The 18,559-nt window shown below is 45.8% G+C and overlaps 5 protein-coding genes across 10 annotated transcripts; 2 read left to right on the plus strand and 3 right to left on the minus strand.

Moving 5' to 3' along the window:
• The first annotated feature begins 5,734 nt into the window (after positions 1-5,734).
• Positions 5,735-7,153, plus strand: LOC9639849 (anthocyanidin 3-O-glucosyltransferase 2). The gene has a single exon (XM_002986129.2). It carries the CDS (start codon positions 5,735-5,737, stop codon positions 7,151-7,153), a length of 1,419 nt encoding a protein of 472 aa, XP_002986175.2.
• Positions 7,154-8,715: 1,562 nt separating this feature from the next.
• On the plus strand, positions 8,716-11,497 carry LOC9639850 (pentatricopeptide repeat-containing protein At1g62680, mitochondrial). 6 transcript variants are annotated; one of them, XM_024660117.1, is made up of 4 exons: positions 8,716-10,576; positions 10,642-10,754; positions 10,797-10,892; positions 10,937-11,497. In XM_024660117.1, exon 1 carries the CDS (start codon positions 8,744-8,746, stop codon positions 10,571-10,573), a length of 1,830 nt encoding a protein of 609 aa, XP_024515885.1. In that variant the 5' UTR covers positions 8,716-8,743; the 3' UTR covers positions 10,574-10,576; positions 10,642-10,754; positions 10,797-10,892; positions 10,937-11,497. The 6 variants fall into 6 exon arrangements, with proteins under 6 accessions (XP_024515885.1, XP_024515882.1, XP_024515886.1 ...); XM_024660114.1 differs by having other exon boundaries at positions 10,807-10,892; XM_024660118.1 differs by having other exon boundaries at positions 10,834-10,892.
• On the minus strand, positions 10,792-15,364 carry LOC112340910 (pentatricopeptide repeat-containing protein At4g02750-like). The gene is made up of 6 exons (XM_024660093.1): positions 14,249-15,364; positions 13,793-13,903; positions 11,827-11,951; positions 11,472-11,646; positions 11,136-11,204; positions 10,792-10,836 (listed from the first exon to the last, which is right to left on the minus strand). The coding sequence occupies exons 1-6, from the start codon at positions 15,362-15,364 to the stop codon at positions 10,792-10,794; spliced, it is 1,641 nt and encodes a 546-aa protein (XP_024515861.1).
• A 25-nt stretch (positions 15,365-15,389) lies between these two features.
• LOC112340911 (pentatricopeptide repeat-containing protein At2g35030, mitochondrial-like) lies at positions 15,390-16,345 on the minus strand. The gene is made up of 2 exons (XM_024660094.1): positions 15,440-16,345; positions 15,390-15,398 (listed from the first exon to the last, which is right to left on the minus strand). The coding sequence occupies exons 1-2, from the start codon at positions 16,343-16,345 to the stop codon at positions 15,390-15,392; spliced, it is 915 nt and encodes a 304-aa protein (XP_024515862.1).
• Positions 16,346-16,469: 124 nt separating this feature from the next.
• LOC9639851 (7-deoxyloganetin glucosyltransferase) lies at positions 16,470-17,885 on the minus strand. The gene has a single exon (XM_002986212.2). It carries the CDS (start codon positions 17,883-17,885, stop codon positions 16,470-16,472), a length of 1,416 nt encoding a protein of 471 aa, XP_002986258.2.
• Positions 17,886-18,559: the final 674 nt, after the last annotated feature.

Raw genomic sequence — 18,559 nt, forward strand, 5'->3', positions numbered from 1 at the left:
TTAATAATCCATTCGACTAAATCATCCATTTATAAATGGTTAGCATTTTGGTCATATAACTTGCTAAACAAGATTAGCAAGTTGGAGGAACAAGACCCTAGTTGAAGAAGTTGACTTCAAAAAGGGGTGGTACATGGGGCTAACTATGGAAGAGTCCATATATAATCACAAACTTGTTAAGTGAGAGGGCTTGAAAGTTTGGAAAAACTAAATTCTTAAGTTGTAATTTATAATGTGCTTTGAGTATAAGTTGGTGCATTAACTTGAGGAGTCACATCAGGCATCCTCAGTGATGCCATCTGTAAATGCATATGAGGAGGTTGGGTTCAAGTCCCAACCCTCTAGTGTTTGGGTTTAAGTCTTAACTCGCTAAAGTGTAATGATGTTTGGAATATGAGGATACTTATTTTTTGGTGGTCATAAACTCTTAGTAAGGAGGCTGTTAAATGGGAGATGCCCTAGAGTCATGATGTACAGTTAGATTGTTTAGTTAGAAAACTTGGTAAAGCCTTTGGTGCTTTGGTGCAAATGGCACCAAGGATATGGTGAATGAAATAGGGACACCCAATTTTGATTGTTATGAACCCTTGACCAAAAGGGTTAACTTGGGTGCACCACCAAAGGTTTGATAGATTTAATATCTATTGGTAAACTTGTTAAGGTGTCGATGTGAGATTATTAGATGATTTTATGGCTAAACAAGGACAAAGTCATTGTCAAGTTAAATAATAAGATTCCTAAATCAAAATGTTTATTTAAACTATTAATAATGGTGTGGCTAAGTCAAGGTGACCAAATGGAAAAAACATATAGAAGAAATAAGTTATGACAATACAATAGTGTTATGAGTCCAAGAAAGTAGTCTCAAAAAAAGCACCCATAGGAGGGTCATAAGGTGGGCTTAGATAGAGCCCATAGTAGAAATTGTTAAAGAGAATTATTAAAGGTAAATACCCTTAGACTTAGCAAAATAGAGTCTTTGCTATGGAAATGAAAAGATACTTCAAAATTAAAGGTAGTGATCCTAATTGATTGATGCAACAATCAAAGGATAAAAGCAAAAGACAAATGGTCAAGAATGAGCCTTAGAAATTATTAGAAGGAATCCAAATAACAAATTAGGCCAAAAACCACCATATAGTGAGTGCTAATGGATTATGGAAAAGAAAATATATTTCCAAGAATAAGATTCCCAAATACTCTAATTTGGTGAAGTTGAAAGTTTCAAAAGAGATGGAGTGGCAAAGTAGCCAAATGATAGGGTTATGAATAGCCCTAGCACGAATTATAAAGTGGTGTTTACATAACTGATGCAATGCAAGGTGTAACACATATGTAGGAAATTGACTCAAGATATCAATATTAAAGTTCTAGAGTGCGATGGTTATGTTGGTAGAGGCCAAGGCTACTTTGGAATAAGTAGTAATATTGAGATAGAGAAGTTGTCTCTAACAAGTTTAGCGAAAACTAAACAAAGATAGAAAAATACCACCAGTGATCTAATATAGCGTATGTGATTTTCACCCTTTATCCTATGGTGATTTACCATAGAATAACTATGAAGTGGAACTTGAACCCTCTATATGCCACGTGGCACATGCCATGTGTCTAATGATAGCAGAGTGGAATCCAAGTTTTAGGGTCTTGGGCCAATAAATAAAGGAACAAAGCCAAACTCTCAAGCTTGCAGCCAAAGAGCAAAGAAACTAGAGCACAGATTAACTAGCAAATGAACAAGAGTACAGAACAACACACTAGTATCCTAACACTAAAACTAATATGCAAAATAGAGCTAAACGGAGTTTAACACTATTTTAGTATATTAGTAGCCTAACACGAGGATATGGGTATTCCACCAACTAACATAGTTTGGAACTTAGGCTTAGACTTAAGCGGGATGTAGAACAAAGATAACCACATAAGTGGGAGTGAGACTTTGCCTCAAGTTAGACAAATTTGGACACGGGATGAACACCATTGTGTTCAGAACAATTTCTACATTCTATAGATATACCAAATTGAATAGAATTAACACAAGATACATGATAGCGAAGGTGTTTGACATACATGGTAAGCTATCATCTAATGAATATTGAAGGACTAAGCTCAATATTACGGGGGTTCCCAACACTAGCAAGTGCAAGCCAACATATGAGTTTCTCCTACTATGCCGAGTATGCTTAGCAAGAAATACATAAGAGTTTCTACCTTATGTTTATCCGGCATAAGTATATACATGATGACTAGTTTCTCAACTAGTTTGAGCAAAGATTGAAAAAAGAACTAACAATACCAACCTTCTTCTATTATGGTAGTAAGGAAAGAATATTCGAAAAGACTAATTGATAAGTAGCTTTCGATATCCGCAATCACATTCATAACATCTAATGAGACTCTAAGTTGAAAACATTATGCTTCTTAGATAATGGCCAAAGCATGATGAGCTTTTAGTGTTGAACCATTGATAAATATTGGCTTGGTGCTAAAGATGAAAATGGTAATCCATGATATGATTACTTTATAAAATGATTTAATGTTCAATGAGGATATCAAACTTCATATATAGGTGGTGGAGTTGTGAGCAACAAATCCCTAAGCCCTAAAGTGGAGCTGAAAAGGTGCCGTGTGGCAGTGGTCAAAGCAAAAGTCTAACAAGCTTAACACATTTAGACCAAAAACCCTGACTCGGAAAGTCGAGAGTGGGAGTGAAACTCCTAAATAAGTTCTTGTGGAACAAATATGAAATGATTGGTGAATGAGTTTCTAGAAAAGGACACAAGAGGAACTGACACATGGCAAGTGTTATGACATATAAAAGTGTTGGGACTAACTCTGAGATGGAATCCAAAAAGGAGTCTGAGATGGAGTCTGAGATGAAATCCAAGAAAGAGTCCAAGAAGGAGTCCTAGATGGAATCCTAGATGGAATCTAAAAAGGAGTCTAAGAAGAAGTTTGAGATGGAGTCCAAGAAAGAGGCTAAAAAAGAGTCCAAAATGGAGTTTGAAATAGAATTTAAGAAAGAGTCCGAGAAGGAATTCAAGACAAAATCCAAAATAGAGTCCGAGAAGAAGTCCGAGATGGAGTTTGAGAAGGAGTCTAAAATGGAGTCCGAGATAGGGACCGAGATTGAGGCCAAGAACGAGACTAAGACCAAAATTGGGGCCGAGACTAGGACTGAGACCAGGACTAAGACCGAGACCAAGACCGAGACCAAGACTGAGTCCGAGTCTAAATCTGAGTCCGAGTCCGAGTCCAAACCTGAGTCCGAGTTTGAGTTCGAATTTGAGTTTGAGTCCAAGTTCAAGTCTAAATCCAAGGGTGAAAGCTCAAAGCGATATCTCCTAGTCTCTAGGGGGTTTGGTGAGCTCCAAAAGGATAATAGAGGAAGGATTCTAATGGAACTAATTTAGACAGAAAAGGCAATGTGACTAAGGAAGCATATACCCATATAGTGGGTGATGGTATAAGAGGAGTCCAAAGCTAAAGTAAACACAGATGGATAAGTGGGGTAACTTAGTAAAGTGTTTAAGAGTTGGCTCTAGCTCTCTTGAGAGATCAAATAGTCGATGCTTCTAATCTAAGTGTGGGTGGCATTATTTATTTGGATATCTTATGTGGCTCATCAGAACCTCACTCTAGCCACATGGCTAGGGCACTTAAGGGCAGAAGGTGGGGAGAGTACTCAAAAGGCTTGTATAGAGCCACAGTGTTTCAAAATGTTATTCTAAAGTCTCAGATTATAGAAAAGATGAGAAGCTATCCTTTTGCATAATGACCAAAGGTATTGTCATATGGTGAGGAAATCCCAAATGTTAGTGGGATTTAGTGGTCGAGCTTTTAGGCCCTAACCCAATAGTAGTGTTGGCAAGCATAGCCATGAATGGAAAGGGACTTAGTGGGAACTAAAGAAAGGATATTGGGGAAAGGTGTTCCCTATGTCTCCAGGCATCTTAAGGATGCTAAGGCATAGTTTTATGATGATCACTTATTAACAGATGGCCTAGTCTTAGAGAGATAGGACTATGGCATAAGTGGTTTTTGACTATCAATAAGACAAAGGTAAATGGACATGGTTTTAATATAACAAACTGATATGTCAGTAGTACCTTTGGGGTGTATATCGTGGGATCAGACACGTGGAGCACTTACACCAAATGCAAAGGCCAAGTGGCATATGCTATTCATGGGGTTAGCATATCCCCAAGTCAAGAATAAAACTCTATGGTGAGACTCCTCCAAGTGGTAAAAAATGTGGTTAAATGATTAAAATAAAATAGAAAAGTTTTACATCATGATTTTAGGGGATCCTTTAGCCTATAACACTTTGGTTAAAAGTATCTTATAAGTCATCACACTAGTAAGAGCATCAACTTCCACCCAACAAATTAAATAGTCAAAACCAATATGATATATTCATTACCAATAGTCAACTGTGGAAAATGCCTATTAGACTAAATACTATCAACTCAAACAAACCAAAAACTACAATTGATTCCATAACATGAAGATGAGTATTATAAGCTTATCATTAGATAAACTATGCATATAGTGGGTTATATCTTGTCTCATCTCCAACTAATAAAAAAACCTATACAACTTCTTAAGCATATGATAATGTCCCATATACCCTCCTAAAATAGGAGAGTTATGGTAAGTGTAAAGGAAACATGGAATAAGATTAAAGGCACTATCAAATATAAATGGTTACAAAATAAAGAAGGTTATCTTTAAGGTAATATTAAAAATTTAAATGCATAAACAACAAATTATCAGTAAACAATACAAGATCTTCAAAGTCATCATAAAGCATTCAAATCCATAGCTTAACCTTTTAAATCTCCTGAATATCATTCAAAGAAGACAAATTTAACTTCACACCTTATAAACATTGATCATCAAACATAAAAATTGCCAACAACATAGAGTAAAAAATCCATTAATAGAAGAATAATAAGCTCCTCAGAAATAGAAAAAGAGAGAGGAGGGAGAGGAATTTGAGATAGAGCCACACTATTAGTTATTAAACTCTCAAGGCAATAAATAATCTCAAAGTCAAAGTTCTTTGGCTTACAAAATTCTTTGGCTTTAACAACAAAGTGATTACAATATAATCATCCTTCAGTAGTGTTTGAAAATTATATTAAAATGCATGGAGCTTCTTAAAACCCTAAACTATTATAAACATTCTTTTTTTGTTGCAAACTAGTTCAACTTAACTGATTGTAAAGTATAGTTGATGTATGTAATGAAATAATACTAGTTAAAGACATGTCAAACTCTCCTAGCCACTAGATTAAGGATATATTAGAATATGCCTTTTCAATCCAATGGTTGGAAATTTATATGTATACCATATGTATGTATGTTTTTCACATGTGTATGGCCATACTGGCTAAGGGAGATTCTACTGAATAATTTTCTGCAGCCCTAGGCATTAAAATTTTCTTGAATCCTTTCTTACTCCAATCTGGGTCATCTCTCGGTCTTGCCATTCGCATTGATCTCAATAGATGAGCTCAACTGCTCTAGTAATAGAAATCAAGATTTAAGTGTCCACGGAGGAAGCACAAATGTAGTTCAACCTAGATTCTTTAAAGGTGGGCCTAACGCAAACCTGGGTGGGCAGAAGGTTCGGCACTCTTTTCTTTGTAAAGACTGGCAAAGATTATAAGTCAACACCAAACTTTCTCTTGTTATTTGAAAAGGTCGGTATGTGCGATTAGTTCTTGGCAGAATGGCGTCTCCTCCTCACTTCGTTGTAATTCCACTGCCCGTCTATGGCCACATCTTCCCGATGCTCCATCTCTCCGTGCAGCTCGCCTCCATTGGAAACAAGATCACATTCATCGCCAGCAGTAGGACCAAGACCACCACGCTCTCCACCTTCGAATCCAGTCTATCCCAGATCCAAGACCCTCAAACAGTACGTACCAATCTCATCTTTGAGTTTCTCTCCGGCGACGAACTTCTCCAGCAAGGTGGCGAGCAAGGCTTCCGGGCCAGTCTCGACTGGATGGTCAGCCAGATCACTGCCGTGGACGAAGCAATCGAATCCTGTGTTAGCCGTCACGGTCCAGTTTCCTGTGTGATCCTCGACTTCATGGTTTTCTTCCTCAAGAACGCAGCGGCAGACAAGAGAAATGCCACCGTTGCGGCCTTGTGGACTGCTTCCGCCCCATGGATGCTCCTTTCTTTGCAGATCCAAGCTTTGATCGACGGGGGATATGTTCCACTCACGCCTTCCAATGCTCTGTCCGTCGTCTCCGGCCTCACTGGAGTTCCACCCTTGTGCAACTACAAAGACGTTCCGGTGTGCCTGCTCAAGCCGGCGACAGACCAGCAGATTGAGGAGATAGCAGTGGTCTCGAAGATGTTTTTGGAGGTGCCATGGCTGCTGGTGAACACGATCCCGGAGCTGGACAGTCGATCGCTGCGCTACGTCCGTGAGCTCGGAGTTAAGTCAGTCGCAATTGGTCCTCTGCTGCCACTCCCGGTGAAGGACTCTTGTAGAGCTCCAGACGATGTTCCGGTTCTCTCCTGGCTAGACCAGAAGCCACCCCAGTCTGTCGTCTTTATCTGCTTTGGAACGCTGGCGGAGAACACGCTGGAGCAGCTCCAAGAACTTGCGAGTGCGCTGGAGGAGCTGACGAACCAGAGTTTCCTGTGGGTGCTGCGACCGTCGCAGCAGTCGTGCCTGAGCGAGGATTTCAAGCGACGAACAGCTGCCAGAGGTAAGATCGTTCCCTGGTGCTCGCAGCTCCAAGTTCTCAGCCACCCTTCCATCGGTGGATTCGTGACGCACTGCGGCTGGAACTCCATCCTTGAGAGCCTGAGTTGTGGCGTCCCAATGCTCGGCTGGCCGTGCCTTGGAGAGCAGAGTCTCAACTCCAAATACTTAGCGGATGTGTGGAAAGCCGGCACCAGAATTGTTCCTTACAATCCCGATGGCAGCAACAGGGTAGTGAACCGGTCCGAGGTATCGAAAGAAATCGCCCTTTTGATGACAGGCGAGGAAGGACAAGAGTTGAGGAATCGTGCTCGCGAGATTCAGAAGGCGAGTACGCGAGCCATGCAGTCGTCAGTCGATGAACTTCGGCGCTGGGTTGCTCAACTGTTCCATCAGGGAGAAGCTTCAGTGGAAGAACAAGTCTAAGCTTCGTGGCGCAGCTCGAGAAAAAAACAATGTTGACAATTGATTCCTAGCCAACTTTTTCGGTAAAAGCCTCCAAACACGTCAGACAACGCATTTCTCTCCTCGAATAAATGTGGTTAGCCAAAGCACACCTACCAAAAAAAGAAGACTGAGGCGATCTCTACCAGCAAAGCACCACAAAAGAATGAAAACGATACCGAAAGAAGGCCAGCTGGTAAGTCGTGAGCCCGATGGTCGTCCTCTCATCGCATTCCATGGCTTCTCCACACTTGGTTGTGGTTCCACTGCCGCTCTATGGCCACATCCCCAATGCTTCGATTGTCAGTCCAGCTCGCATCACTGCGAAACAAAATTACCTTCATCGCCAGCGGAAGAACACAGACTGCCACGCTCTCGGCATTCGACTCGAGCCTCTCCCACATCGATGACGCCGAAACGCCGCGTAGCGGGCTTAGCTTTGAGTTCATTCCGATGAAGACGGCGTCGAGCTCGAGCAAGGCGGTGAGGAAGGAATCTGGGCCGTTTTGCGATGGATGAGCGCGCAGCACGGTACCGTAGATCAAATAGTCGAGTCGTCCGTTAGCCGCCACGGCCAGATCTCCTGCGTGATCCTCGACTTCCTGGCTCTCCGTGGCTGACAAGCACAAGGCTTCCGTGGATTTGTTTTGGACGCCATCTCCGCCTTGGCTACTTCTCTCTCTCCAAGTGAAAGCTTTCGTGGACGGGGGCTATGCCATTCTCATGCCTTCCAATGCTCTCTCTACTGTCTCGGGCCTCACCGGAGTTCCAGCTCTGTGTAACTACATGGACGTTCCAACGAGCATGCTGATCAGCAACTTGAAAGGGCTGGCACAGTACCTGATCGAGGTACCATGGGTGATCATGAACACGATCCCGGAGCTGGACTCTCAGTCTCTTGCTTGCATCCGCCAACTCGGAGTGAAGCTGGTCACACTCGGTCCTTCGCTGCCGATAGCTCCGGATGATCTTCCAATCATCACCCCTCTCGGTTCTTTACATCTGCTTTGGAACGGTGGCAGAGCACTCGGTGGAGCAGCTCCAAGAACTCGCCAGCTCACTGGAAGAGCTCGTCAGCAACCACCAGAATTTTTCTTCTTGTGGGCTTTGCGTCGATCCCAGCAGCCGAGCTTGAGCGAGGAGTTCCAGCGAAGAACTTCTGCGAGAGGTCTGGTCGTTCCTTGGTGCTCGCAGCTCCAGATTCTAAGCGTCCCTCGGTTGGTGGATTCGTCACGCACTGCGGCCTAGAGAGCTTGAGCTGTGGAGTTCCACTGGTCGGCTGGCCATCTATCGCGGAGCAAAGCCTCAATGCAAATGGATGTGTGGACGGTCGGCGCCAGGATCGTCCCTCGCAATCCCGATGCCAGCACCAGGCTTGTCGCTCGATCCGAAATATCCGACGCCATCGCCACGGTGATGATCGCCGAGGAAGGGCGGGAGATGAGGAGCCGCCCTCGCGAGATCCCGAAGGCTGCCGATCAAGCAATGCGATCTTCCCTAGCCGAGGCAAGACGCTGGGTGGAGAATTTCTCACCGTTAGAAGATGCTACCTAGGATTTAGGGTTCTTGGGAATGAGAAGGGCGCCTATAGACGATATTCCCAGGACCGTGACGGCGATCCTCAATCTCCTCCACAGCGGCCGGCCATGGAGCGCGATCGAGCCCGATCTCTCGCCATTCTCGGGCGCGTCCACCACGCCCAGGATCGTAGGTAGGGTCGTGAACAGCCTCAAGGACGCCAAGCTCGCCCTCGCCTTCTTCCGCTGGGCGCCAGCGAGCATTCCGGGGTTCTCCCACACCGCATTCTCCTGGAATTCGCTGCTCCAGGTGCTTGTGCGATGCAAGAAGCATCGCGAGGCGGGCGATCTCTTCCGCTCGGAGCTCCTCGCGAGCTGCGAGCCCGATGTGTGCTCCTACAACATCGTCATCTCTGGATTTTGCAATGCTGGCGATCTCCACGCGGCGCTTGAGCTCCTCGAGGAGATGAAGAGCGCCGGGTTCGCTCCAGATGCTTTCACGCACACGCCGATCATCACAGCCATGGCCAATGCCGGTGATTTGGATGGAGCCATGGATCACTTGAGGAGCATGGGATGCGATCCAAACGTGGTGACTTACACAGCGCTCATAGCAGCGTTTGCAAGAGCAAAGAAGCTCGAGGAGGCGATGAAGCTGCTCGAGGAGATGCGAGAGCGTGGCTGCCCTCCAAACTTGGTGACATACAACGTCTTGGTGGACGCTCTCTGCAAGCTTTCCATGGTTGGAGCTGCCCAAGACGTGGTGAAGAAGATGATCGAGGGTGGCTTTGCTCCAAACGTGATGACCTTCAACTCTCTTGTGGATGGATTCTGCAAGAGAGGCAATGTTGACGATGCTCGCAAGCTCCTGGGGATCATGGTGGCCAAGGGAATGAGGCCCAACGTCGTGACTTACAGCGCTCTCATCGATGGGCTTTGCAAGTCTCAAAAGTTTCTCGAGGCCAAGGAAGTCCTGGAGGAGATGAAGACCAGGGGTGTTACTCCCGACGCTTTCACTTACAGTGCCTTGATCCATGGACTGTGCAAGGCTGACAAGATCGAAGAAGCCGAGCAAATGCTCCGACGCATGGCTGGTTCCGGCTGCACTCCCGACGTGGTTGTCTACAGCAGCATCATCCACGCGTTTTGCAAGTCCGGGAAGTTACTCGAGGCACAGAAAACTCTCCAGGAGATGCGAAAGCAGCGGAAATCTCCGGACGTGGTGACTTACAACACAGTGATTGACGGACTTTGCAAGCTAGGAAAGATCGCCGAGGCTCAAGTGATACTGGAACAGATGCAAGAATCCGGGGACGTTCTACCGGACGTGGTGACTTACAGCACGGTCATCAACGGACTTTGCAAATCCGACATGCTTGTCGAGGCACAAAAGTTGCTGGACAGGATGTGTAAAGCTGGCTGCAACCCGGACGTTGTTACTTACACCACCATCATCGACGGGCTTTGCAAGTGTGGAAGATTGGAGGAGGCCGAGTATTTGCTCCAAGGGATGAAGAGAGCTGGCTGTGCTCCAAACGTTGTCACGTACACCACGCTCATCTCCGGCCTGTGCAAAGCTCGCAAAGTGGATGAAGCGGAACGAGTCATGGAGGAGATGAGAAACGCAGGCTGCCCTCCAAACCTGGTGACTTACAACACAATGGTGAATGGTTTGTGTGTGTCGGGACGGATCAAAGAAGCACAGCAGCTAGTCCAGAGGATGAAAGACGGTCGTGCGGAGTGCTCGCCCGACGCGGCCACTTACAGAACCATCGTCAATGCGCTCATGAGCTCCGACTTGGTCCAGGAAGCCGAGCAGCTGCTGGAGCAGATGAAGTCCACCACATCGAGCCAACAGGAACAAGGGTCTCTCACGCTTTTCTAACTGGTGTGTAAGTTCTTTCATTCATAGTCTTTCTTTTTTTTCTCATTTGGTGCTGTTGGCTTTAGCAGGTTGATGCTGATCTTTCCAAGTTCATTGTTTTTGTTGCGAAGTTTATCAACCTCAGGCTTGAATTGATTTCCTTGATTCAACACTTGCGACGGGGAGGGTGTTAGATGCTCAGGTGGGAAGTCTTATAGTATTTGCTGAGATTTGTCTTTCTAAGATTGTTTCAGAGTATCAAAATCGGCTCTACTGAAAAGTTCCTATACGTCAACACTCACGAGGGTTACCAACAGATCATTCAAATCAAGATCTAAAGGTAAGAGCTTTCCTCGTTGTCCCATTTTCTTATAAACTACGCAGGTCCACCACGGGAGATTGGAACTAGAACACTATCTTTACAAGCGTACAAAGCTCTGGGATTCAATCCAAAGGATTAAATCCGTGCTGTGATCGTCGCTACTCCTCACATCAACATGATTCCGACGAGCTCCAAACAACGTTGTCCAATGCGGCTCCACTCCAAAATCCCCGATCATGGACAAGAAACACGATGTCTCACCAGCTTCCCGGCCTGGCTCAGCGCGCTCAAAACCAGCACGAATATAGCCTCACCTATCTCGTCCAGCAGCTTCATCTCATCGAAGAGATTCATCACTGCAACCCATCGGCAAATCCAGCAAGAAGCGAGGTCCACGCCACGAGATTTCTCTCAGGCGTTCTATCGAAGATCTTCTTTGATTTTGCAGTAAAAAATTTAGGACCACAATAGTCGAGAAATATGCCTACAAGCTTGTCTTCTTTAGGAACTTCGCGTTTTCGTTCTCCAGATCCTGTTAGATTACAAAGATTAGAAAACGAAGGCACGGAGGCTTTAGAAAACACAAATCAAAAGTACCAGATACTCGCGAACGTTTGGCAGCTTTTCTCCCGTCAATTTCAGGACCTCCAAATCCGATATGTTCTGGCCTTCTTCGTGAGTCAGCTGTTCTCCCTCGGCAGCTTTGCCTACAGTGTCCACAAGCCTGAATTCAAAGGTAGAAGTTATTTTTCCTTTTTCTTCCAGCGCTTGCCTGTGTCCATGCAAAGAATTCGGCCACCATTTCCAATTCTCATCGATCGTCACGGGCTTAGATATCTCTGACCAAGAAAACTTACCTTCTCATAAGTAGTCCAAGAATCCGATGGATTATACTCCTCTCCAGAAGGATTGATGTTGTGATCGATAATCGAAATTTTCTGGTATCAATCACGGTACTGGTAGGACTGCGACCGCATTAGAAATCTGTGCCGGGGATGCTGATCCCGCTTCGGATGGTCGGGGCGATCTTTCATCCCCGATGCCGTGTACTTCTGATTCATTACGACCATACACAGGCTGAGAGAGTCAAACACACACAGCTTGAACGCAGTAATAAGAAGTCGAGATTGCATAAAGTTCTTCCCCAACTATAGCCCTCCTATTTTTGTTGCATTTTAATCTAGAATTTTTCACTCATGCTTGAGTTTCTTTTGTGCTCTACGAGCTTGTATAGATTCGAGGGCCTAGAGAGCTCTTAATCTTTCTTCCTCAAAGTTTGATCTCAACTTTCACAAGGCTTTCTCATAGGGTTTTTCCTTGATTGATCCCCAAGTTATTGACCATGTGGAGCAATTGTACTCGTATATTACATCCTGGATTCTCTCATCCTAGTCTCTCTTATTTGATTTCATTATCTTCTTGAAAATTCCTTGCAAGGTTTAATTTGTTAATAGTATGGTTTGGATAAAATCCTGAAATAAAATGTTGATGGTGTTATTTAGAAAGAATTTATGACAAGTTCACAAAGTAAACCTTATATTATGATAATTGTTTTATATAAGAATTTTGTTATGTTCTTTGTTGTATTAACTAAGCTTTTATATGCTTATTTCTTTTGTTGGTTTTTGTGAGCAGGCTTACAAAGTCCAGTACAAATTGCTAAAAATGTTCCAACATCATTGTAATTCTTGTCTTTGTTTCTTTGGCAGAAATTTAAATCTTTAGTATGTGTCACATTCATGATAAAATTGGGCACAAATCTTTCCACAATGTGGGCCACTATAGGCCAGTTTATCTTTGGATTCATCACACCTACTAGCATGTCGTCTTGTTTGAGTTTGTACCACAGCTAAATAGAATCTTTTATCCTTAAAACAAATTGCTTTATATGGTCTTTATTTGCATAGTGGCTCAGGAATTTGCAGTGCTCAGTAAATAATATATATCCCTGAGTCAATTCTTTTTGGTATTTGATTGAACATGAAATCAATTTGAATCAGGAAGCTCATCCATGTTTTCACATGTGTTTTCTCTAATAGTGATCCTGCTTAATTGATTTGCTTGTTCATGTTGTTTACTAAACTTTTGAATGATCTCAAAGTTGAATTCTTGCAAGAGGAGGAACTATCATATAATTTTTCTGTTAGTTTGTTGAAGAGGTGGAATAAAGTTTTGTTATCCACCATGATCTTCACTTTGTTAGTTAGCAAATAGTGGTTCTTGGTAAAGAATCTCTTTATAACTTGTGAACAACCACAGTTCAATGGTGTTCCCAAGCCTTGTTGTTTCTATCTAAGTTTGTTTTAAAAATGTGAGTGTTTGTTGGGAGTTTGGAGAGCTTGGCCCAATTTTATGGGATGTCTAGTGAGTGGCTTGCAATCAATTGTTAAAACACAATGGTCTTGAGCATAGAGAAGTTGTTGGAGGATATCTCTAATGAGCTGGAGTAGTCAGAGAGGAGTTTGAATGCAAGCTGTGGTGAGTTAACGAGCCAGTTATTGGAACACAGTGGCCCCGAGCATGGAGGAATTACTAGAGGACACCTTCAGTGTGTTGAAGAGACTAAGAATGATTAAAGAGTCTGTCACTATGGGTAGGGAAATTTTAGAGTTGTTCGTGAACAGTTGTGAATCTCAAGTATCCTAAAAGTCCTAAGAGAGTTCTCTAATAGGTTGGATTGGAGTGACTGGGAGCTCCTGGTGCAAGAAAGAGCCCATCACCTTCTTGGGCAAGTTGGATTGGAGAATCTTGGTATACATTAAGAACAACTATAGACCAGTGGTGTTCCTAGGCATGTTTGAGAACAAAGTAGTGCATGAGAGAGACAGAGACCACAACTGCAAAGTTAGGAGTAAAAAAGATTCACTGGAGAATTTGTGCATGGCATCTCCTTGGTGCTGCAAGTTGGTGGGCAGCACTTCTACTGCAAGTAGGCCATTAGAGGTGCCTTCGGTGAGCTGAAGGAACTCAGGAGCGACAAGAAGAAAAAAGAAGAGGAGAACAGCTAGGCGGATTAAAACCAACTTGGACTGTTTGCATCCACAACCAAGGCACAAAAGTTGCTGGACAGGATGTGTAATGCAGGGAGGCTGATCTTTAGTTATGGGAAGTCTTATCGTATTTGCCAAAAGCTTTGGTTTTCTAAGATTGTATCAGAGTATTCTATTGAGAAGCTCCTATGCGTCAACACTCACTAACTCAAAATCACGGGGCTATAGTATCAGAGATTTAATGACGATGGGCATCTTTCTCTCAAGAGCTTCCCTCTCCCATCTATACCTTTCATTTTTCTTATAAACCACGCAGGACCACCACGGAGGTGACGGTGGATCTCCAAACTCTATTGGAACTACGTACGCTTCTTACAAGTGTACAAGCAAACTCAAAGCTCTGGGATTCAATCCAAAATCCTTTCCCGGCTGCTCCTTGTTGCTGGCCCTCACATCATCATGATTCCGACGAGCTCCAAACAACGTTGTCCACTCGAGAAAATCAGGAACAAATGGCATGCTGCAAATGAGTTCGCGAGCGTTGCGGAGGTGACCGACCCTGCAAAGAAGATCTACCAGACAAGAGTAGTGCTGCTTGCACGGCTCCACTCCAAAATCCCCGACCATGGACAAGAAACACGATCTCCCAGCCTCCAGTTTCCCGGCCTGGCTCAGAGCGCTCAAAACCAGCACGAAGATGGTCTCACCGATCTCGTCCAGCAGCTTCATCGCATCGAAGAGAGTCATCACTTCTCCCAGTCGCGACCCATCGGCAAATCCAGCAAGAAGCGAGCTCCACGCCACAAGATTTCGATCGGGCATTCTATCGAAGATCTTCTTTGCTTGATCCAAATGCCCGTTCTGGGCATACGCTGCTGCGATCGCGGTCCAGCACACGCGATTCCTCTCCGGGAATTCGTCAAACATCGCCTTTGCCTCGTAGATCCTGCCGCTTTGCGAGAGCATTGACACAACTGTGTTCCAGGAAGCCATGTCGTGCTCGGGCATGGCTTGGTGAAAGATCTTCCGGGCCTCCTCCACAAGGCCCATCTTGGCACACGCGGATAGCACCGCGGTAAGCAGCACCAGATCCTTGGCCGGGATGGAATCAAGCAGCCACAATGCCGACTCCAGATCGCCTCTCGCCGCATAGCCATCGATCATCGCAGTGGCCGTGACGAGATTGTGCCGCGGCATTCGATCGTAGATTGCCTTGGCCGCGCGGAGATTGGTAGCTCTTCCGCGATCCTGGGAGTTTGAGTAGAGCGCCAGCATCGATCCACAAGAGACGATGTCCCGCTCGCGCATCTCATCGAAGAAGAGACGCTCCGCTTCTTGGATCTTCCCATGCTGCGAGTAAATCGCGAGCATCGCGTTGCAGCACACGAGGCTGTGCTGTGGCAATCGATCGAACAGCGCCCTTGAGTGGCGGAGGCCATCGATCCTGCCGCCAAGAACACCCAGGATGGTGGTGATCGAGAAGGGATCTATGGCCGGCATACTCTCGAAGAGCCTCTCGGCCTCCTCAATATGCCTAAGGCGGGCATACGCGAAAAGCATAGCGTTCCATGTCACAATGTTTGTCTCTGGCAGCCCATCGAAAACTCTTTTTGCGTCTTCAAGCTTGCCAGCCACGGTATATGCCGTGAGCATTGCGTTCCAGGTGACGAGATTCCTGTGCTCCATGGCCAAGAATATTTCTTTCGCGTCCTCTATATGCCCAGATTGGGCATATGCTGTTAGTAGTGTGGTTTCAGAGATTACATCCTTTTCGGGTATCTTTTCCAGAATGGATTTTACATTTTCAAGGTTACCAGCTTGTATGTGTCCAAAGAGATATGTATTCCAAGAAATGAGATTTAAAAGGGGCATCTCTAGAAAGAATGACACTGCTTTATCAAAATGCCCACTTTGGGCATATGCTGAAAGCATGGCATTCCACGTAACGAGGTTTCTTTCGGGCATCTTGTCAAACAAAATTTCAGCGTCTTCAACTTTACTGGCTTGTGCTAATGCCGATAGCATTGCCGTGCAAGATACCACGCTGTGTTGTGGCATCGCTAAGAAGATTCGCTTTGATTTATCAAGGTGACCATTTCTGGCATTTGCAAAGAACATTGTGTTCCACGAGACAGCGTTTCGGTGCTTCATGGAGGTAAATATCTCTTGCGCTCGATCGAGAAAGCCATTGTCTGCATACGCGGCAAGGATTGTGTTCCAGGACAAAATGCTGTGCTCCGGCATCGCGTCAAAGATTTGCCTGGCTTGGTCCAAATCTCCGTTGCGCGAGTAGGCCGAAAGCATCAGCTTCCAGGACGAGCAGTTCTTCCCGGCCAATCCATCAAATACTCGCCGCGCGCTCCTGGCGCTCCCAAATCGCCCATACATCTCGATCAATCTGTTGGAAATCGCAATCGCCTCCTCCTCTTTCTCCTCCATTTCCAAGAGGCCCTGAATTCTTCTGTGGGCGCTCTCGAGCATAGTGAGCGAGCTACAGGATTGGATGAGATGGAGCGCATCGTTCCCGGTCACGAGGAAGAAGAAGCAAACCATAAAAGATTCTTTATTCAGAAAGGAATATTCTTTGTCAGATACAATAAGAGCCCTAATTCCCAGCACTTTTGAAACTCTGTGCCCAGCGTCTTGCCTCCACTAGGGAAGATCGCATTGCTCGATCGGCAGCCTTCGGGATATCGCGAGCTCGTCTCCTCATCTCGCGCCCTTCTTCGGCGATCATCACAGTGGCGATGGCGTCGGATATTTCGGATCGAGTGACAAACCTGGTGCTGGCATCTGGATTGCGAGAGATGATCCTGGCGCCGACCTTCCACACATCCACCAGGTACTTTGCATTGACGCTTTGCTCCGCGATAGATGGCCAGCCGACCAGTGGAACTCCACAGCTCAAGCTCTCCAGGATGGAGTTCCAGCCGCAGTGCGTGACGAATCCACCAATCGAGGGATGCTTGAGAATCTGGAGCTGCGAGCACCAAGGAACGACCATACCTCTCGCAGAAGTTCTTCGCTGGAACTCCTCGCTCAAGCTCGGCTGCTGGGATCGACGCAAAGCCCACAAGAAGAAGAGATTTTGGTCGAGTTCTTCCAGTGCGCTGGCGAGTTCCTGGAGCTGCTCTGCTGAGTGCTCTGCCACCGTTCCAAAGCAGATGTAAAGGACCGAGAGGGGTGGCTTCTCGTGCAGCCAGGAAAGGATTGGAAGATCATCCGGAGCTACCGGATCATCCATTGGCAGCAAAGGACCGAGTGTGACCAGCTTCACTCCGAGTTGGCGGATGCAAGCAAGAGACTGAGAGTCCAGCTCCGGGATCGTGTTCACGATCACCCCTGGTGCCTCGATCAGGTACTGTGCCAGCTCTAGCGTCCTTTCAAGTTGCTGATCTCTTGGCTTGAGCATGCTCGTTGGAACGTCCATGTAGTTACACAGAGCTGGAACTCCGGTGAGGCCCGAGACAGTGGAGAGAGCATTGGAAGGCGTGAGAGGGGCATAGCCGCCGTCCACGAAAGCTTTCACTTGGAGACAGAGAAGTAGCCAAGGCGGAGATGGCGTCCAAAACAAAGCCACGGAAGCCTTGTGCTTGTCAGCCACGTCCCTGAGGTGGAGAGCGAAGAAGTCGAGGATCACGCAGGAGATCTGGCCGTGGCGGCTAACGGACGACTCGACTATTTGATCTACGGTACCGTGCTGCGCGCTCATCCATCGCAAAACGGCCCAGAGTCCTTCCTCACCGCCTTGCTCGAGCTCGACGCTGTCTTCATCGGGAATGAACTCAAAGCTAAGCCTGCCACGCACCGTTTCGGCGTCATCGATGTGGGAGAGGCTCGAGTCGAATGCCGAGAGCGTGGCAGCCTGTGTTCTTCCGCTGGCGATGAAGGTAACTTTGTTTCCCAGTGATGCGAGCTGGAGTGACAATCGAAGCATTGGGGATATGTGGCCATAGAGCGGCAGGGGAACCACAACCAAGTGTGGAGAAGCCATGGAAGCTTGCTGATGTTTCTTCGACATGCTTTTGCCGCCGCCCTAGGACTAGAACAGAAGTGCTGCACGGCTGAGGTGTGATCGATGTCGACCAAAAGTTTGTCAAACAGCTATACAAGCGGGCCATGCAAAACGACAGGGAACCATTCTTTGCCACGAATTTTTTCTAGACTTGTCTTCTACTGAAGTTTCTTCTGGTTGCAACAGTTCCACGAGTGATGACTGCATGGCATCAAAGCAACAAGATTATACTCTAAATCCCCTTAGAAAAAATATAGCCACTTTATCCAAATGACCTTTGAATTGCCTCAAGATGGAAACAACACTGTGTTCCAAGAGACATGGAGCTAAATATTTCTGGCAGTCGATTGGGCGAAAATTTGCCTGGCGAAAATTTGAGTTGGGCTTTTGGCGCTCTGTGATGAATATTCTCAATTCAAATGTTTGGATTAAAAGGTTTGACTGTGACGGTGCGCCGGCGGAGGCTTCATAGATTGGAAAGATTCCCACGCGAATCTTTCCGATTAGCGTTGCTATCGACCGAATCGAGCCCGAGACCTCTCACCAGCCAGCGACGCCGACAGCTCTTCTCCTCGTTATATTCGTACTCAGCTACGCACGCAAGCAAACAGCGTATGTATACACGTATGGAATGGAAGAAGCGAACAGAAAGAACGCATTTAATGTCAAAGAGACGCCGT

This window comes from Selaginella moellendorffii, unplaced genomic scaffold, assembly GCF_000143415.4.
Source record: "Selaginella moellendorffii unplaced genomic scaffold, v1.0 SELMOscaffold_72, whole genome shotgun sequence".
NCBI classification, from domain to species: domain Eukaryota; kingdom Viridiplantae; phylum Streptophyta; class Lycopodiopsida; order Selaginellales; family Selaginellaceae; genus Selaginella; species Selaginella moellendorffii.